The 18101-nt window shown below is 36.3% G+C and overlaps 1 protein-coding gene across 3 annotated transcripts in view; it reads right to left on the reverse strand.

The window, feature by feature from the left end:
- Positions 1–18101, reverse strand: part of PPFIBP2 (PPFIA binding protein 2) — a 107676-nt gene that overhangs the window by 33454 nt on the left and 56121 nt on the right. For all 3 annotated transcript variants that reach the window (XM_084288156.1, XM_084288155.1, XM_084288154.1), the window contains exons 4-6: positions 16218–16310; positions 11575–11688; positions 3094–3225 (exon numbers count right to left, since the gene is read on the reverse strand). In XM_084288156.1, coding sequence (XP_084144282.1) covers positions 3094–3225; positions 11575–11688; positions 16218–16310 — 339 coding nt within the window. The remainder of the gene's footprint in view (positions 1–3093; positions 3226–11574; positions 11689–16217; positions 16311–18101) is intronic.

The raw sequence follows: 18101 nt of genomic DNA on the forward strand, positions 1-18101 counted from the left end.
AGCTACACAAATACCCTTGGGTGAGATTTCAAAACCCTTCACAGCATCATCACTGCAGCAAACAGAGCAGAACTTATTCTACAAAAAGGGAATTAAAGTGACAAAGGCAAGAATGAGACCATCCGTTTACAAGCAGCCATTCTTTTGGCTCCTGTATCATATGTATAAATAAATGGCACTATAAATGTAGCACGTGCTTTTGAAAAGCCAAAGACAAGTGGCATTCAGTCTGAAATTAATACCTTTGAGAGGAGGTTAGAGAAACTCTTTACTGCTAACTAAAACTAAATCTAAACCACAGCTGCACAAGATAAAGTGAAATGTATCTGACAGATTAAGATTCACTCATATTTAGAAGGATATCTTAATTTGCTTTGTTTCTCCCCAACCCAATGAGAGAAATTCTGCAGATAAATTCTATGTGACTGGAAACAGCTGCTGTGAAATGAGCTGACACAAAATTAGACTACAAACGAAGTATGTTTTAGCTGACTTATTCTGCAATTTCACATCTCATTTTAAATTTTTTTGAACCCATTATAGTTGACCCTGCCATTTCTAAATATAATGAATTATAATTAAGAGGCTGTTTAAAATAGTTTAACAACTAGAGGATGCCTCTGTAACACATGCCATGGTGAAAACTGAGGACTGTTCTGATAGTAGCAAAACTATCAAATCACTGTCCTGCTCAACTCTGTCAATCCTAAAAGTCTTGAATTGGCCAACTGCAGTATAAGTTATAGAAAGGCTCTAGCTCTGTCACTCACAGCTTTGTTCCATTTGTGTAAAACTATTCATTGCAATTTCATTTGACATATTAGACACTGTAACAGCATGTTGTAGTAGCCACGGCATTCAGATATACAATTACAGTGAGATTAATTTCATTCAGTCATTGTCAGTTTGGAGAGTGGCCTCCCTTTGAAGCAGTTACATTACCACAGTACAGTAGCGTATGTGTACACAAGCAAACAGTCTACCTTCAGTTTGCTCTTAAAAGTGGATTATTCACTAAAAAGATGTAGTCAGGCAGTGGAAGCTAGCAATTTTGGAAGACAAAGGTATTGCCAAATTTGAGCAGCATTTGTTGTCCAATAGTATGAAGAAAATATGTTAATAAATTTCATTGTGATGTTTGAAATTGCGTTTGTATTGAGAATTAATAAAAACTATAGTAAAAGGAACTGAAGTAGGGTTAAGGCTTTACAATTCAAGTAAGCATTCAATTTGATTGAAAGCAACCCCCTGATTATCTTGACAAATTAGATTAAGATTTATTCAGAACAATCGGAAATAAATAAGTGTCTTAGCAAGCAAACTGAAAACGCTCTTTATTTCCCACAGCTTTAGTTACAACATCCCTTTTCCTTGCTCTGTATGGATAGGTTTGCAACTTCCAACAGGCCAGAAATCTAATCACATCTTGGGGTAATTAATAATTCAGGGCACACTTAACACAATGATTCTCAACTTTTCCATCAGATTAGAATCCTTTTCCATCTCAGTGGGGCATTTCCTATCACTTAGCAATACAACAAGGGCTTCCAGACCAATAGAGCTTTTCCTTTGAAGTGAGCCACACACCTTGCTGCAGCAGCAGCAGAATTTCACAGGTCACAGTCACCCTCATTGCAGGCCCAGACCTAATCAGCACGTGAAATTACTGTCAGTCCAAATGCACTCAGAAGCTTTATTGCTTTCCAAGAGTCAGGCTGACTGTGCATGTCTTGGAATAATTCAAGCAGCTTCTTCCTGGTATTCACCATGCAATGGGAAGTCTAAAAGCCTCTTAGGAAGACTACAGCTGGGAACAGGCTCCCACCTGTAGCAATTACATGTTGCACAGACCTGTTTAGGTTTTCAAGGCAGTACGAGACTGCTTAGGCTTTCTGTACACAAGACGCTGACAATTATGGGTGAGAGAGCATGAGAAGGCTACAGGTGGTAAAACAGCAGCAGCTGGTACCACTGACTTGCAACCTCTGCCAGCAAATGCTCTCTCTAAGCTATCTTTTCATCTCTAAAGAAAACTTCAGAGGACAAATAAGTCAAAAAATGAACACACCCTAAACTTATCATGTCACTGCAAGTAAATTACCTAGGCATAGTTATCAAATATTCCACTATCAACAATATGGAGAACAGTTTTCTAACACTGGCTGGATTTCAGTTTCTCCTAAGTCAACAGGAACATAAAGTCTTTTTTTTTTTAGTCAACAAAGTATAAATCTTGACTCAAGCCACAGCCCTATTAATCCTCCCCTGCTAGGTAATCCTCCCAGGCTAGGCGGTCCCCTTGCAAGACCACTGGGTAGACATACACACAACACTTCATCGAATGACTGTCTTCCATAATCCCTTTCTTCTCTGTTTCCCACCTGCTGCTTGCTACCATAGAATTTTCTGTGGAACTGTACCCAGTAAAGCAAATGGATGTTGTTCATATTATTCCCCATTTCATATTCTCTTCCTTAACTAATACTGTAAAAATCAAAGCTCCTTTGATGTGCAGAACACTACACATCTAAGGGGAGAAAGGATGAGAATCACCTCCAATGCAAGTGTTTTTTTTTTCCTACTATTTATTATGTCACCACAAGGGAAAAGGTCCATGTGAAGAAAATGCTCTTTCTCTTGCCTCTCCCTGAATGAATTAAAGTCACTGAGGGTCTCTGCTTACAAATGTCTGTAGCATCCCTGATACTGCTGAGCTTACAGTATTTCTCTGTCATAAAACAAGGAAACAAGCTCGGTAGGCTTCAAACATCCATGCCAGTACAGCTTCCCTTTCCTGGAAAGGAAAGGGTTACCAGAAAGACAGTATGCTGCTGAAAGGGACTTTGTGTCTTGATTAAAGCCAAACAGCAACCTTTGAAGCATAATGAGAGAGAGGAAAAGAAACCACATCCCAAAAATGCATAACCATATTCCTCACTGAATTCACAGGGCCAATGACAGACTGTGCTGTAAATATGCAAGATCCCATTGCATGCTGATTTCAGCTCAAAAACTCAGGTGTATGACAGCATACTACAGACACAGATAGGAAAAAAAAAAAAAAAAAAAAAAAAACAATCTAAAGAAACTCACCTCAGCTTTGTTTTGTTTCTCTTCATATTCACTCTGTTCCTTCTCCATACCAACCAGCTTAATTTTCAGGTCTGAAACTTCAGCCATTAGATCCAATTTCTGAGTCTCTAGTGATGTTCGACTTAGCAGCTCCTGAAAGCAAAGCAGAAAATTTTCCTGAGTTATTTTTATTTGAACACTGACAGAATGCTGCGTGATTTGCTGACAGTTCCATACATAGGTGTCTACCCCTTTGTTTATGTTTTCAATACAAAAGCAAAATGATTCTTTTCTTCAAAAGCTACATTCACTATTACTTTACTGTGCAAAAAGCATTTAATGCTGAAAGATAGATTTAACACAGTCATTCACTGCAGGCAGAAAAAGTAACTCAAAAAGTACTTTTTGAGTGATTGGCAAATTCATGTGAAAGCACATTTCTTTACCTCTCTTTATGTTGCCTATACTTTGAACTGTTTGAACTGCATGTTTCGAGTTCTGCAGCTATTTTCACCTACACATTCTCCTGTGTTAATCACTAAACCACTGTCCTCTTCCCCACTTCAATAAAACGTCTGGCACAGTGTTTATTTTTGCACAAGACATGAGATCAGAAAACAACACTAAGGCTGAACACACACAGACCTACATCATAACATAGAGGCCTTCAGACAACACACTATAGAACAGTTGACTGCTTCCTAAGATATTCAGCAGATGGAGCTACATTTTAGTATTATAATGCAGTGTTTTACAACATTTTATCATACGTTATTCAGCAAAGGTTATGTTACAGAACAAGCACCCTAACCAAAACAGTACCAAAGATAAGCAACATTTCTGTAGTCATGCTAACAGTACTTTAAGTTTATACTGGGTAGTACTTGGTAACTTTTCAACACTACTAACTGTAGAGGGAACAACATTGAAAAAGAAGCAATAATACCCAACTGGAACCTAAAAGGTAATATCTAAACTGACTAATACCAAACTAGAAACAATTGGCCATGACTTTTGCTCGTGTGCCCTGAGTTCATTTTTCAGATTGCAGAGAAAGGCATACTTTGGACAGAGTGATATCACTGTATTTGGAAAACATTCACCATTCACCTTCATTGCATCTTTCAGTTTCCAAGAAAGCAAAAGCCAAAAATCTTCAAAAACGTAACAGAATATATTTGAAGTTGCATCTCTTGGTCTCTATTTTCAAAGTGAAAAATCTATTCAGGAGTTTAAGTCCTACTGAAAATTCAATACTTAACTTTCCAAGTGCCTAATTTTATTTATTTATTTATTGGATATTCTATTTTTTAAATTTTGATGGTAATTTGTAACTCACATCTATGTTTTGATCACATGAAACATACTGAGGAATTACAGCAGATTCTGCTTTGAATTACATGGAAATACCTTAACTGAATTTAGCATAGGTATTCCGGATCTATGCTGATGTTACTGAGAGGTCAAAAACTGCCCTTTCCATCAGTATGCTTTTCTCATCTTACCCTCTTCCACAAACTGCAGAGTATGTTGTATACTATGGTTTAGAGCCAAGGAAGCCACAAACAGTATTTTAAAAATTATACAGTTAAAATTCATTTGGAACCCAAATCTGCTTTATATGTAAATTGTTTTAGTCTGGTGGGGAATACAGCCCAAATCAGAAATAGCACTCAACTTACATCTGCATTGAAACACAAGTTATCTAAGCCACCCACTATTCCCAGTGTTGTGCCCACTCTGCTGACATTGGCAATGATATTTGTGTATGGACGGGAGAATAAACAAAAATGTAGTTTTATTATTATATTTATTTTATTTTTTGGTCTTTGGATGGAATAATGAAATAATCAGGAAAAGGTAATGCACCTATTCTAAGAAGCAGTCACCTAATGAAATCCCAGTACTAGCTGCTTTCTACAAAGGTGATTACAAATTGCAATTATAAATAACCCCTCAATGTTCCAGGGATAAAGGATGACATCCTCATTAATTTACACAAGATCCAGTTCTGCGCATATTCCAGCCCTGATTGGAACAGGCTCTATATGGATGGTAACACAGCCCATTTCTGCAGATTAAGATACAGCTATAAATGAGAACTCTGATAGAGAAATAGGGCCACTTAACATCAAACAATCTAGCAGGATAAGAGGCTCTATTCACTGTTGAACTAACACAACTTTATTTATTTATTTATTTTGACACTGACTTGGCATTCAGTAATGCAACAGGAAGATTTCTTAATAAGGCATAGCATCCATCTAGACATTTTTAACAACAGATCTGTCCTTTGAGTACACTGTCTGTTATTACTCCCTACTTTTTCAATAGGCTCCTAAATTACACTTACTTGTGCAGTGGAGAGTAATACCTCACCCTCATTCTGAGTTCAGCAGCTCCATGTGAAGAGTAAGGTGCTAGCTGGTATGAGTGAGCATGAAGGCAGCTGAGATCATTTTTTAATCAAGTCAAACAAAACTTTACAGTTTGCTCTGAAGCTGGAGGATCAGATCCTCAGCGAGTGTAAACTGGCATAAATCTCTTGCCTTAAAATAGACAAAATAGCTAACTAGCCCTGGTTTGTTTTCAATGGAGCTACATTGATTTAAAACAGCTGACAATTTATCTTGCATCTAGAGTGTCTAACTTTTGCTTTGAAAGAAAGTGCCGTTTTAAGTAAATGTCCCCTCTTGAAATGGATAACATCTGGAAGCAATTATTTTCATCTTCAAGCAGATGCTCACAGCGAACAGCTCATTAGAGAATGTGACCCATTTTGTTACAGAGAAATTATAGTGTATTTCAGTGGTATGATGCAACTTGAAGCCAGCCAGAATAAATATGCCATTGTAAGAAAAGAAAATACAAATTTATGTTATTGGTTTTAAAGCAAAAAGGATAATATGAGAGAGGCAAAATGGTAATTAGGGTTGTAGCAGCTTTAGGAAGATCTCAAAAATCTCAAATATAGAACATATTCTAAGAAATCTTATGTATAAGCAAGTTAGTTGTTTTTCATTTAAAATCCATTAAAAATATAAATTAATTTCTTGAAGGTCCTTTTTGTGAAAATCAACTTTTAACCTTAAAAAGATAAAGAAAATGCTATTTTAGAGTAGAATAATTACAAAGATGACTCATGCAGAAGGTACAAAACATGTATGGCAGACAGATCAATGCACACCAAACTAGTTCCAAACACAACTGTATTTTTCAAATTTACTCTGTATATTTCGTAAATATTTAATCATGCTTTTCAATATTGCTAGTGAAACTGACACATGCACTATATCTCACACATTTGGTTGGCTTGGAAATACAAATTTCTCATAAAGCTGCTTATAAAATTTAACATGACAGAAAACAGCTTAGAAAGAGGGCACCCACACTATTCTAGGTTATCTGTTTTAAGCACTGTACATTTCAGGATATTTAGCAGTCTACAAAACAGATGAAATAATCATGCTATATACTGTTTCAGAAACCATAAATAAGATTCCAGACAAGTGGAAAAAAAAAAAGCAGACGCTAGGGTCTCGTTTGCACTTGTGCACTGTACAAAATACAAGACTCCAAAATTTCATACTTTTCACATTCATTAAAGTAGCTGAGAGAGAGGCAGAGACAGATGGACCTACCTGGTAAGCAAAATTCAGCAAGAACCACCGCAAATGAGGACTGCACTTTCCAAGTGCTGTGTGTCAGCTGTGGTGGAAATAAGATATTTGCTTAACTGAAAACACAGCTGAGAGCAATGTACGTGTGTAATCTCCATGAAATGGTGCAACTCAGTAGCAGAAAGTGAATTACAGCCCTCCAATTCATCATTCGTCCATTATACAGTTAAGCAACAGAAAGGATAGAACTTCCCATTGCATTCACAAATTGGACAGCCCTTTGCATATATCTGACAAGCAGATGTGCCTATAACTGTAAAATAATAAAACAGTGCAATGCTCACCTGTATAGATAAGCTGCACAACTTGAGAGCACACTCTGAAAACCTCACGCCTTACAACCAGAGCAGCACAGAGCACACTTCAAACTCTGAAACAGTAAGCTAGCTGCTGGCAAGGAGTTACCACACGTTATAAACAAGTGCTGAAATTCATTTAAGATCAGATAACTGAGGCAATTGAAAGTTGAAGGAATGAACCTTGCCAGCCAACAAAGTTCCTGAGAAGCAAACAGATACACACCAGATTTGCACTGTGCAACCAAGATAGGATTCCGTCTCCCTTGAGAAAAAGACAACAGCAAAAACAGAATAGGTACACACTAAATTGTATGGGATTCAAGTTCCTACTCTAATACAGCTCCTCCCTGCATTTTTTTTTTTATTTTTTTTTAAGAACATTCTCAATTGTGCCTCACCAAGGATGTTGTCTCGCACATGTTCACCTGCTCTGCGCACCCAGGTAGAAATTAGCCATAAACTAACACCAGAAAGAGGAAAAGCACAGAAATTCACTCCTGTTCATTCAAGTGTTTCAGTCTCCATGTGTTTGAGACAGAAAAAACCCTAAAGCCAAGCACTTTGTACTTTGCAACAGAATTTAATCGACAGAAGACACAATAATCCTTATGCAATGCAGCCATCTGACAAGATTCCTCTGGATTGCTTTGTGCAACTACGTGTCACAAATAAGCTGGAAGGCAAAAACAAACTGTCAAACCACATTTAGGATTTGGTACAGGTCAGGCAGAAGACAGTCACTGCCACACAGTTCAGCATTTTGGCACAACTTTGGTTGGCAAAATAACCTGTACATTTTATGCCATAGAGCTTCAATGACAACTAGTATCTGCTAAATCAATCAAGTGCAGCACAGGAATAGCAAAGAAGTATTTTCACTTGCGATAATTACTATACCAAATGCACTTAAAAGAACTGTGGAAGTGAAATCCGAATGTGTAGAAAATTCCCTTTTCAAACTGACAAGAATGACAACATTGATTCCATCGCACCAGTGCATTTGCGTTCTGGCTGGCTGGTGCTTTCTGTTATGGGACAATTTAGGACAACTACTTTATCTATATATAGAGAGAGCAAAATCTACTTTTGCTTTCCAATTCTGTTCTACATTTATTCAGAGTACAAATGAAGCAAAAGTTGATCAAATGTGGATAGGAATTCCCTCCGAGGCTAACGTAGCAGATGTTCAAGATCCCCTCTTCGCTTAAAATTTCTTTTTTAAAATTCACTGGAAGTTCTTAGAAATGCTACAGATTAATTTAGAGCAAGACACATATCCACCATTTTTCTCTAAAATCAGCTGTAATATCACATTTTAAAGTAGCTGGTATACTAGAAATGGACTGTCACAACATAAATTGTGTTTTTAAGATAATTCCAGGAGGTTTTTTGTTTATTCTTGTTTTATTTTGAGACAAACTCATTACAACGTACTAATGGGCAAGGGAGGCAACTATTCACACAGGTATCATTTCCATGTCTTTTACACACTCATTGGCAACTAGAAGTCAATTCAGAGAGACCAAACTGGGGTCTTGTTCCTAGGCATGCCCCAGAAAATTTTCTCTTACCACTGGCTATGATTGAAGAACAAGAAAACATTTTTCTTGGCCCAAACTAAAAGGATATTTAATGACGGATCTAAAGTTTTGCCGTTGACTTTCATGAGTTCTTGAAAGACCTACTTCATTTTAAAGACAATGCAAATACCTCAAAGGCAGTGTTCTTTCTTAATTAGGGTCTGTAGTGGAAAAAGTATCCTTACAAAAGCAGAATGTTGAGTTTGACATAGTAGCATCACATGTCATGAAAACATACATGTCATATTTATTTTGGCTGTGGTTTCATAAACATCTAGGTCAAATGTGCAGCCCACCACTGTCCTTATGCCATGCCTTAACCTCTTCTGTAAGCTGGTTCAATTCACTAACCCAGCAAAAAAATATCTCCTTTTAACCACTGCCTGCCCCCCCATTCCTTTCTGCCCAGTCATAGAGAAAAAATTCTGGTGAGCATCAGAGTCAGTAAAAAATAAGTTTCAGATGCACATATTCAGGAACAGAGAGAACAAAAGAACAGAACAAAGCCTTCTCTCTCTCTCTCTCTCTCTTTTTTTTTTTTTTTTTGTAGTGGAAAACTGTTAGATGATCTCAACACATTTCCCATAAGCCCACATTTTGACTAAGGAATATTGGTCCCTCCTCTTAGAGAATCACAATTTCCTCCAAAGAAGCAGCATCTCTGTTGTTCAGCATTCAAGATGTCCATCCCAAATGCTGAACAGCCTTTTTAGGTAATTCGAACAAAGTTTATTTTAGCTGCTGTTTCAAAAGTGTTTGCATGATAGCTTTGTAGCAGGGTTCAAAACAACTGTGCATAAATCATAAGCCAAAAGGATTTTAGCCAGTAACCACACCCTTACAAAGTGGACAAGTCTCTGCTAGCATAGACTCAGAAAAGCTATTTTGCAGGGTAGCATTACATACCCTTGCTGTCGTGGTACCAACTTTTTAAGTATTTTCATTAAATTATCTTAACAAGACATATCATTTTTTCGTTGTTGTTGCTGTAGCATTTTGGGCACAAAATTAAGTTAGATTAATTATAGTTCCCAAAATTAAAAAGACAAAGCTTATGCTGTACTCACATATATAGGTTCTCAGGTAAGTAAAAAAAAATATGCATATCCATATTGCAGTTACCTTAGTTCTACCAATACACGTTAAAGATTGCTCGAAATATGGCAATTATCTTAATCATTCCATCTTCTGTTTAGAAGAAGCTGTCAGCTTAAGATCACAAATGTAGGAATCAATGTAGTTCAATATATTCCAAATAAGTAAGCAGAACCAAGAACTAAAACTGGATTTACAATACACTTCAAGAGAATAATAGAAGTCTTTCTGAAAAGCAAGAATGTTTATACAGGCAGATAGAGGTGGATGATTATTATTTATTTATTTGTATTACAAAACAGGTAGTTTCCTGCAAAAAATAAATTAATACCGTAATACTGTCTTAATTGTCCTTGAATGATGCAGAGAATAATTCTGACTGGAAAAACTCAATGACAACATGAATATCTTTCATGTCATTACTAAGTGTCATGGGCACTTGTACAGGACATTGGAAACTGCTGACAAAGACGACCTAGTTTTACATTAAAACAGGAACCTTCTACACTCTATATGAATGCATTCATGAAGTTTGAAAACAGATTTTCATAATTTAAATATTAAATAAACAGTTACTGTTCTTTGAATTTCACTTCAGATGTCACTGAAAAACTAAACGTACTTGCTGTTTACATTTTCTAAAACACCTCTTCATTTAAGTATAGAATAAAACTTTTCATAGTTGGAAACTTTTTGGGTTACAACAGTTGTGAGACCAATTTTGTTTTGTTTTGATTATTATTTTATTATTTATTTTTTGTTTGTTTTTATTATTTATTTTGAGAAACTTGGAGAGTTCTAACTGAAAGATGTTTAGGATACAAGTTCACCATATGGAAACTGCTACCATTTAGATACAAATGTACATGGATCCTTATCATAGTAAAATAAATTTATTCAGAATAACATAAGTTTAATTTAAAGCTTTGAAGAGTTAATTGAAAGACTTGCATATTTCACACAGACTAAAATATTAAGTTTGTAACAGAACATTTCAGTAGCTGGAAAGGAGAAATACATGTTCCTTAAGAACAATATATATCCTGCAAATTTCTGGTCTATATTTCAAGGGTTAGTTTCAAATTTATTTTCAATGTCTGTGCACTGTATTACCAGCAGTTTATCTGCATGTTTAGCAACTTTTCTTGGTAGAAACAGAAGATTGCACAGGGAAATTTCTTTCATGGCCACAAACCTACCATCTGTACAGTAACACATGAAATATTAGATACTTATTATTCATCCTTCTTCCTCAATATATGTCATGAAACACCACCAATAGATTAAATCATATAGCCTGAAACTGTTGATAACAAAAAATGCCATGTACTTTTTTTTTTTTCCAAAAACAAGGGGAAAACTAAATTAAGCAAAAATCTGTATAGAACCTAACTTGATACAGTAATTCATTTCAACTTTACTAACTGTTCAGCTTCAAAGCCTTATGAAAATAGAAGTTTTATTTAAATAAAAGTTTTCAATTCTATAACTGTACATATATGAGGTACATTTAACCTGTCTAACCAGTTACTCAACCATGTCCAAATTTAGTTCATCAGCACAGTGCAAATAATACACAATAGTTTCATTTTACATGCTGCCACGTACAGTGTTATGTAACCAGCCAATAAAACATTTTTGCAACAGAAAAACAAAGAAACTTTTATTTCAAAAAAAAAAAAAAAAAAAAAAGAAAGTGCAAAGCAGCAAGAGAACAATAAAAAGAGGCAATTCTTTCTGTTTTCTCTTTTTGCCAAAGGCACTCACACATGCAGACAGACTAAGCTTGCATACTCTCCTCTCCTTTGGAGGATCTTATGTAAAAATCTTCCTAAGTCAGATTTTTACCTGTTGAAGCATCTCTTCTGTAGCATTCAGTTTCAACTGATGCCCCTCAAGACAGATTTCTAAGTCCCGGATTTTCTCTCCTTGAGCTTCCACCTGGTCTGTAAGAACACTCACCTGTAATTTGAGAAGAGAAGCGCAATGCTACTGAACTGACTGTAAATAAATTTGAATTTCATTATACAATTAACTTCCAAATGCACATTTTTACCGCAAATTCTCTTTTAAAGTCCTTAGTAGTTTCATACTCTTTCATAACTTGCTCTACTGAGACAGTTTTCCAGTCTCACCTACAAATATTTTAATTCAACCCCCGCCCTACTCGGACTGTTTTTTTTTTTTTTAATATTAAAATGAGAGAACATTTCTAGAAGAGCTGGAAGAATACTTATAGGTAGCCTGAGTCAGTTCATGCACAAGTCTCAACAACTAGAAAACACCAAAGAACATATTATACTGAAAATACTTGAAGTGGTCTTGAAGCATGCACTGCTATTTCACGTTCTGTTGGCACTCAGCTCCCTAAAATGGGTAAATGATAAAACTGTTCATTTGGAAACCAACCAATTACCTTGCTTCTTACAAGAACAGAAAAACAGCTTACCTATCAATAAAGCGTTTTGAAGTTGTAAGGAATGCAATGAGTAAAAGGCATGTTTTAGCAGCAACAAAGTTCTATTCCAAGAAAAATTCCCAGGCTTTGCAAGCCAAAACATGACAGCAAAAGAAATGAGATACAGACAATGAATCCCAGGAAAAGAAACAATAAGCTATACTGGTAAAGAACTGTAGGAATTGTGGTACAGACTGCTGAACGTGTAACAAGAAAAGCCCAGCAGCCAAGTTCAAAGCTTGTGAAGTTCTAAAAAAAAACCACCACCAACAAAAAAAAAAACAACCAACAAACCAACAACAACCTACATGTAGGCTCAGAATAACATTAGATAGACATGAAAAAGTGTTAATTCCTATGTTAGGAAGCACATACACTCTGTAGATTCATATTTGGTGTTTATTTATATAAAAGTAGTTTCCACCGCAGACTAAACTTTGATTACACTAGAAAATGTTACCTCAAACAACAAAGCAACCATAGGTTTCTAAACTCCAGTTTTAATGAAACATGTTAACAAAAGCTTATCTACGTTCTCGTATCCAACTCCGGAGTACTTGTACTTAAAAAAAAAAAAAAAAAAAAAAAAAAAAAGTACTTGGAAGTGAAACCTTTAAGATGTACCCATACCCGTTAAGCAGCATTGTTAAAGCCCAAGGGAATCAACAAACAACTGAGTTCACTTCAGGGCAGCTGCAGCGGGAATGACTGGGTGATCCATACTTGTTTTACCTGCAAACATAAGGACAAGGATGCCTGGGAGAGGGATACAGAAAAAGAAAACCAGAGCATTTTACTTTTATGCCTTTAAAGTAGTTGACCCTTGAGAAAAGCACAGATGAACACAGGATGAGAGATGACAGGAAAGGGTGGGTGGAAGGAGATCGCAACATTTTGCCACTCTTGGCCAGAAGCACACTAAGACACATGTGAGCTGGTAGGGTGGAAAGAACTGCCTACAAGGAAGTCTGTTGCTTATCAACTTTTTTGTTTCACTCCCATTACGTATGTCATGGTGCACAAGAAGTTCTGAGAGATCAGAAAGCAAGAAAAAACAAAACAAAACAAAACAAAACAAACAAAGCCCCTTCTTCAGTCTGACACAGTTTTCAGAGCAAGTAAACAAGTTTGACTTAAAGGGTCAGGTTAAGTTCCAACCAGTATTGAAACTTATAAGGAAAACTCTGTGTATTAAATGTGACCTGCAAAGGCGTTTAGTAAAAGTTTAGTAGCTTTAGAAGCACTGTGCTGAATATTCCAATTATTAGGTTGAGAGGCACATTAGCTACTTTGAGCTCATATTTTCCTCTCCATTTAAGATCACATCTGCCAGACTCTTCTAGGAATCAGTAAGCTGCACACAGAGTATAACCTCAGCATATGCTGCACTGGCAAGTCCATCTTGCCTTAGCAGTGCAACATCAACATGAGTCAGTCCCTAGTGAATACATCTTCCGTAAATATCTATAAGGGAGTTATATTGATAAAATAGCCCCAAATCAAGTGGTATAATATTTTAAAATACCTTAGGAAAAAGACCTTTGTGGAAAAACAAAACAAAACAAACAAACAAAAAAACTAAACAGTAAGTACATTAGCCCCTATACACAGGCACTGAGCTCTAAAACAGTATTGTTGATGCTGTAGCATTTCCAGTCTCCACCACACACTGAACAGCAGAAGCAGGTTTCAAGGTCCCCTGTTTGAGTTAGTCTTGGGAGAAACAGAGTGTGAGTGGCACCTGTAAAGTTGCCTTGGTATGGCTTCTTCTGCAGCAAGACTGGAGCTCTCCCACCTTTGTATTCCCCACAAATTATAGCTGTGGGCCACAGTTACTGGCACAACAGACTGTAAACCGCCACAGAGAGGTGCTCTGTCTCCAATCACTTTTTCATCTTTCATGCCATTGGTCACACTCAAGAGCAGGGTTTGCACCAACAGACTCTCTAAGGCCAACGTAACCTCAAGATGGGGCTTGCTTACATTCCTCACATTGGACTGCATAGACAGAATGTGCAGAACTGGTATAAACGAGGTTCTAACAGAATCACAGGATGGATGAGGTGGGAAAGGAGGATGACCTCTGGAGGCCATCTTGTCCAACCCCTCTGCTCAAGCAGGGCCATCTAGAGCAGGTTGCCCAGGACCAATCCCCAGCTCTGGATCTTGGCATCTTCTTATTTTTCTTGCTGATCACCTGCTGACCAAGGCTTTCATCTATGTTATTTGACAAGGGGTTTTGGAGTTCTACTGCAATAGCGTGCATTGCAATAGGAAAATGCATTAGAATATATTGACTATACCTCTCGATGGGGTTACAATGTAGGTAAAAGGCAAAAAAAAAAAAAAAAAAAAAAAGTTTCTACGTCTGATTTTAATCCATTCCTTTTGCGGGAAAACTGCAGGCAGGACTCTGAACCATGTCATAAAAGCATGAACCATGTCACTTCTTTAGGAGTTTACTGTATTAGCTGTATTGTCTAAATACCTATTTCTGTGGATGAAGAAATATCTTCTAAAAAGCAACATGAAGAGACAGGGAAATTACATACTGAGAAGTTGCCTCTATGTTGCCTCCGGTGCTTCTGGAGACTAGTGGTCCTATTAAATCTGCAAGAACTGACACATTTCTAACACAGCCAAAGCTGTAGAAGACCACCAGTGCAAAACAATCATCAACAACCATCTGTATGGTTCAAACCACATCCAAGAGGACAGCCCCTTCTATACACAAAGATTATGGGACTATAAACATATGTGATGATATGAAGGACCCCTTCAGGGCAAAGACACAGGTGCATCAGTACAGCCCTGTGCTTCTGAGTGAACAGCTGGGTTTTCTTCTAATAAATTCTTCTAATTGTTGCTCCAACTATGAGTGCACATTTGTACAAGTGTGAGAAGTGAACATACTGTGTGAAAAGCAGTGTGCTATCATTAATAGAATCTCACTAATAGAATCAACATGCTACAGTTAATAACAGTTTCATTAATATGTAAATTAATATTATCAATAAACTAATAATAAATAAATATTTAGAATAATTATTATTTAATAATATTATTTATTACTTATTTATTAAAATTGTGATGCTGTCTCAACGAACTTCTAATCTCCTATTAAAAAATGGAAATTTGAAACACACGAACAGTGTGTTTCATTTAAGTTCCAAACAGATTTTATTTATTTATTTTTTCCTCCACTCAGGATTTTATTTGACTTTACCTCCCACTCCTTAAGCTTTTTGGTGATGTAAAGCAACTTCAATACAATATACACGCAGGGAAAATATTAGTTCTACCCACTTATGACTTACGAAAAACTTTTTATTTCTCATTTTTATTTCTGAGACTTGCAAGTCTTCCACATCCCAATAATAACAAAACTGTCTGTCTGAAACTATATGGTGTCCATCCTCTTGATTTTGAATCCCTGGCCTCAAGATGCTAAACAGCTTCCCATACTGTTACAACCTATCCATTCTCATAAACATAGAAGTAGATCACTCAGTGGAATGATAATGTTTTTGCAATACACATTTGCTAACAGAAGTTTAATGACTTCAATGAAGAAGAAAGTAAGGGATGAGTACGTTATCTTGAAACACGACAGCATAATTTTTCCCTTATTCTTCAGTCTTTCAGTTCCTTAAAAACAGTGTCATGCAGAATCTAGAAAGTAACTGGCAAAATCTGGCAAACCCAGAATGAAAACTATTACCAGTACATTATTATCTTGGAGAAATAATAATAATTATTAATGATAATAGTAACAGCAAAAACGTCAACACTCTGAAGTTCCTTAATCGTCATTCTTACCATTGCTGCTATTCCCCACCCCTACACCCAGTTATTGCACCATTAGACTAATCATATGGATTATAAAAATCATAATCATAATTCCTGATTAACTATCAGTTACATTTCATGACCTGCTAACTTTTTTTTTTTTTCCCCACAGAATATACTCTATTATTTCACCTTTTATTCAATGAATATCAAGTACATAGACAATATTCTCTTTAAAACATACCTGCAGTATGAGAGACTCTTTATCACCTTCTAATCGTGCCAATCTTTCTTGATAGGTTTCATTATTAGTAGATGAATGATGATTCACCTGTGACTGGGGAGAAAAGTACTATAAGAACTTTTACAGTTAATATTAAAATTTCAAGCAATAGATAATAAAATTGATACAGCATGGTTGTTATAATGCAAAATACATGCAAAAAGTAGGTGTACAGAACAAAGCTGTTTATTTTGTATGTATTAAACCTTTTGCACGTGTAGTTTTTAGCTGGATTTTGAATACTTTCTCATTTCCAACAATCAGTAACTGTATAGGAATAGATTTGATATTTGCTATCAACTTATCACTTCACTGGGAGATTCCAGCTTAACAAGACAAAAACATGAACTATATGCTTTTAAAGGTCATTCCTTGTTAACATAACACTATAATGAAAATAAGGAATCCTCATAAGTAACCAAGATTTATTTCTGTATGTCCATCTAGATAATACTTTGACCTCAGCTATAAATCCTCAATCAAAGCATCAGCCATTCTGCTTGGACTATTATTCCACTTGAAGATCAAAGTCTTTTAGATCAGAAATCTTTAACCTTGGCAGCTACATTAGAGATAAAACTTCCCTCCATATTATTAAATGGTTTTCCCAATGGACAGCCCACAGGCCTTCCAAATATTTCTCACTTGCACACAATGGTAGGTAAACACTTTTCTGAACACAGAACATCAAGTTCAGCACACTACAAACAGCAAACAGCACACTACTAGGCAGGAGAAGATTCTCTTAGTAACAAAAGATAAGGATGAAGACTGCCCAGTCAGGTAGTCTTTGTTTGCACCGTTTATACTGCTGTCATCTGCTATTTTTTATGCTAGATTTAAGAGATATGCCTGTAACCACTTGTGTAACCACCTTCCCTTACAAACACTGTGAGTTAAATTGCTGCCAATATATTTTAACATAAGCAACTTGTCATCACTGCAAATCACAGCTGAACATTTTATATAATCAGTAACTAAGAATTAATTCAACATCAAATCACAAATAAGACAGACACTTTACTACACTCACATTTAGCAAACGTATAACCCCTGGTGATGTCTGCAGCACTGACTGACTGTGAAGTATCTTCTGTTGGAAGTTCAACACTCAATACCCATATAAGACCTAGTGAATCACACACATGTGGACAAGGAGAAGTGGAAAACAAACAAACAAAAAAACCCAACCCTGGCAAAAGGTCAGCCAGAGACCGCTCGGATAAGTACAGTACACAGAAAATGGCCTGCTAAAAAAAGGGGCTGACTGACACACAGCAGTTGTTTAAGACTTGGGAAGTCTTTGTGGCATGCATTAAGACAAGATAAAACAATGTAATATGAACCAAGACCATCTGTGGATGGTTGGAGTGCACGCTGCAGTTGTGAAAGAGTACTGAGATGAAACTGAGTATAGTTAAGTATCACATGTATCAGCAGGAACTGAATATGGAACCGTAGCACTGAAGTTGTAAGACCAGACAGCAATGAGTTAGTGTAAGAGATGACAAACAATGAACACTAGACTCATGGAACCACATGAACCAGAAGGCTGAATCAACAAGATTTTCCACAGACAAATATGTTGCTTCAGAAGATGTAGCTTTAAAGACTAAAAATCATTACCCGAGCTCCACAACTTATAAGTTAAATGTGTTAATTATATTTCTTGTAATGAAACAATGGGAGAGATGTCAAAAAAAAAAAAAAGTTTCTGATAACGTAGTAAAGAAGTAGAAGGAAAGGTGGCTGAAACAGTTAGGATGGTAGTAGTGCTGCAGATGAAAACTCAAGTGTATACCATACATGCTTTGCCTAAGACAGCTGCAAAGCAATTTCTCAAAG

The sequence above is a fragment of the Netta rufina genome (assembly GCF_964035555.1).
Source record: "Netta rufina genome assembly, chromosome: 5".
Taxonomy (NCBI): domain Eukaryota; kingdom Metazoa; phylum Chordata; class Aves; order Anseriformes; family Anatidae; genus Netta; species Netta rufina.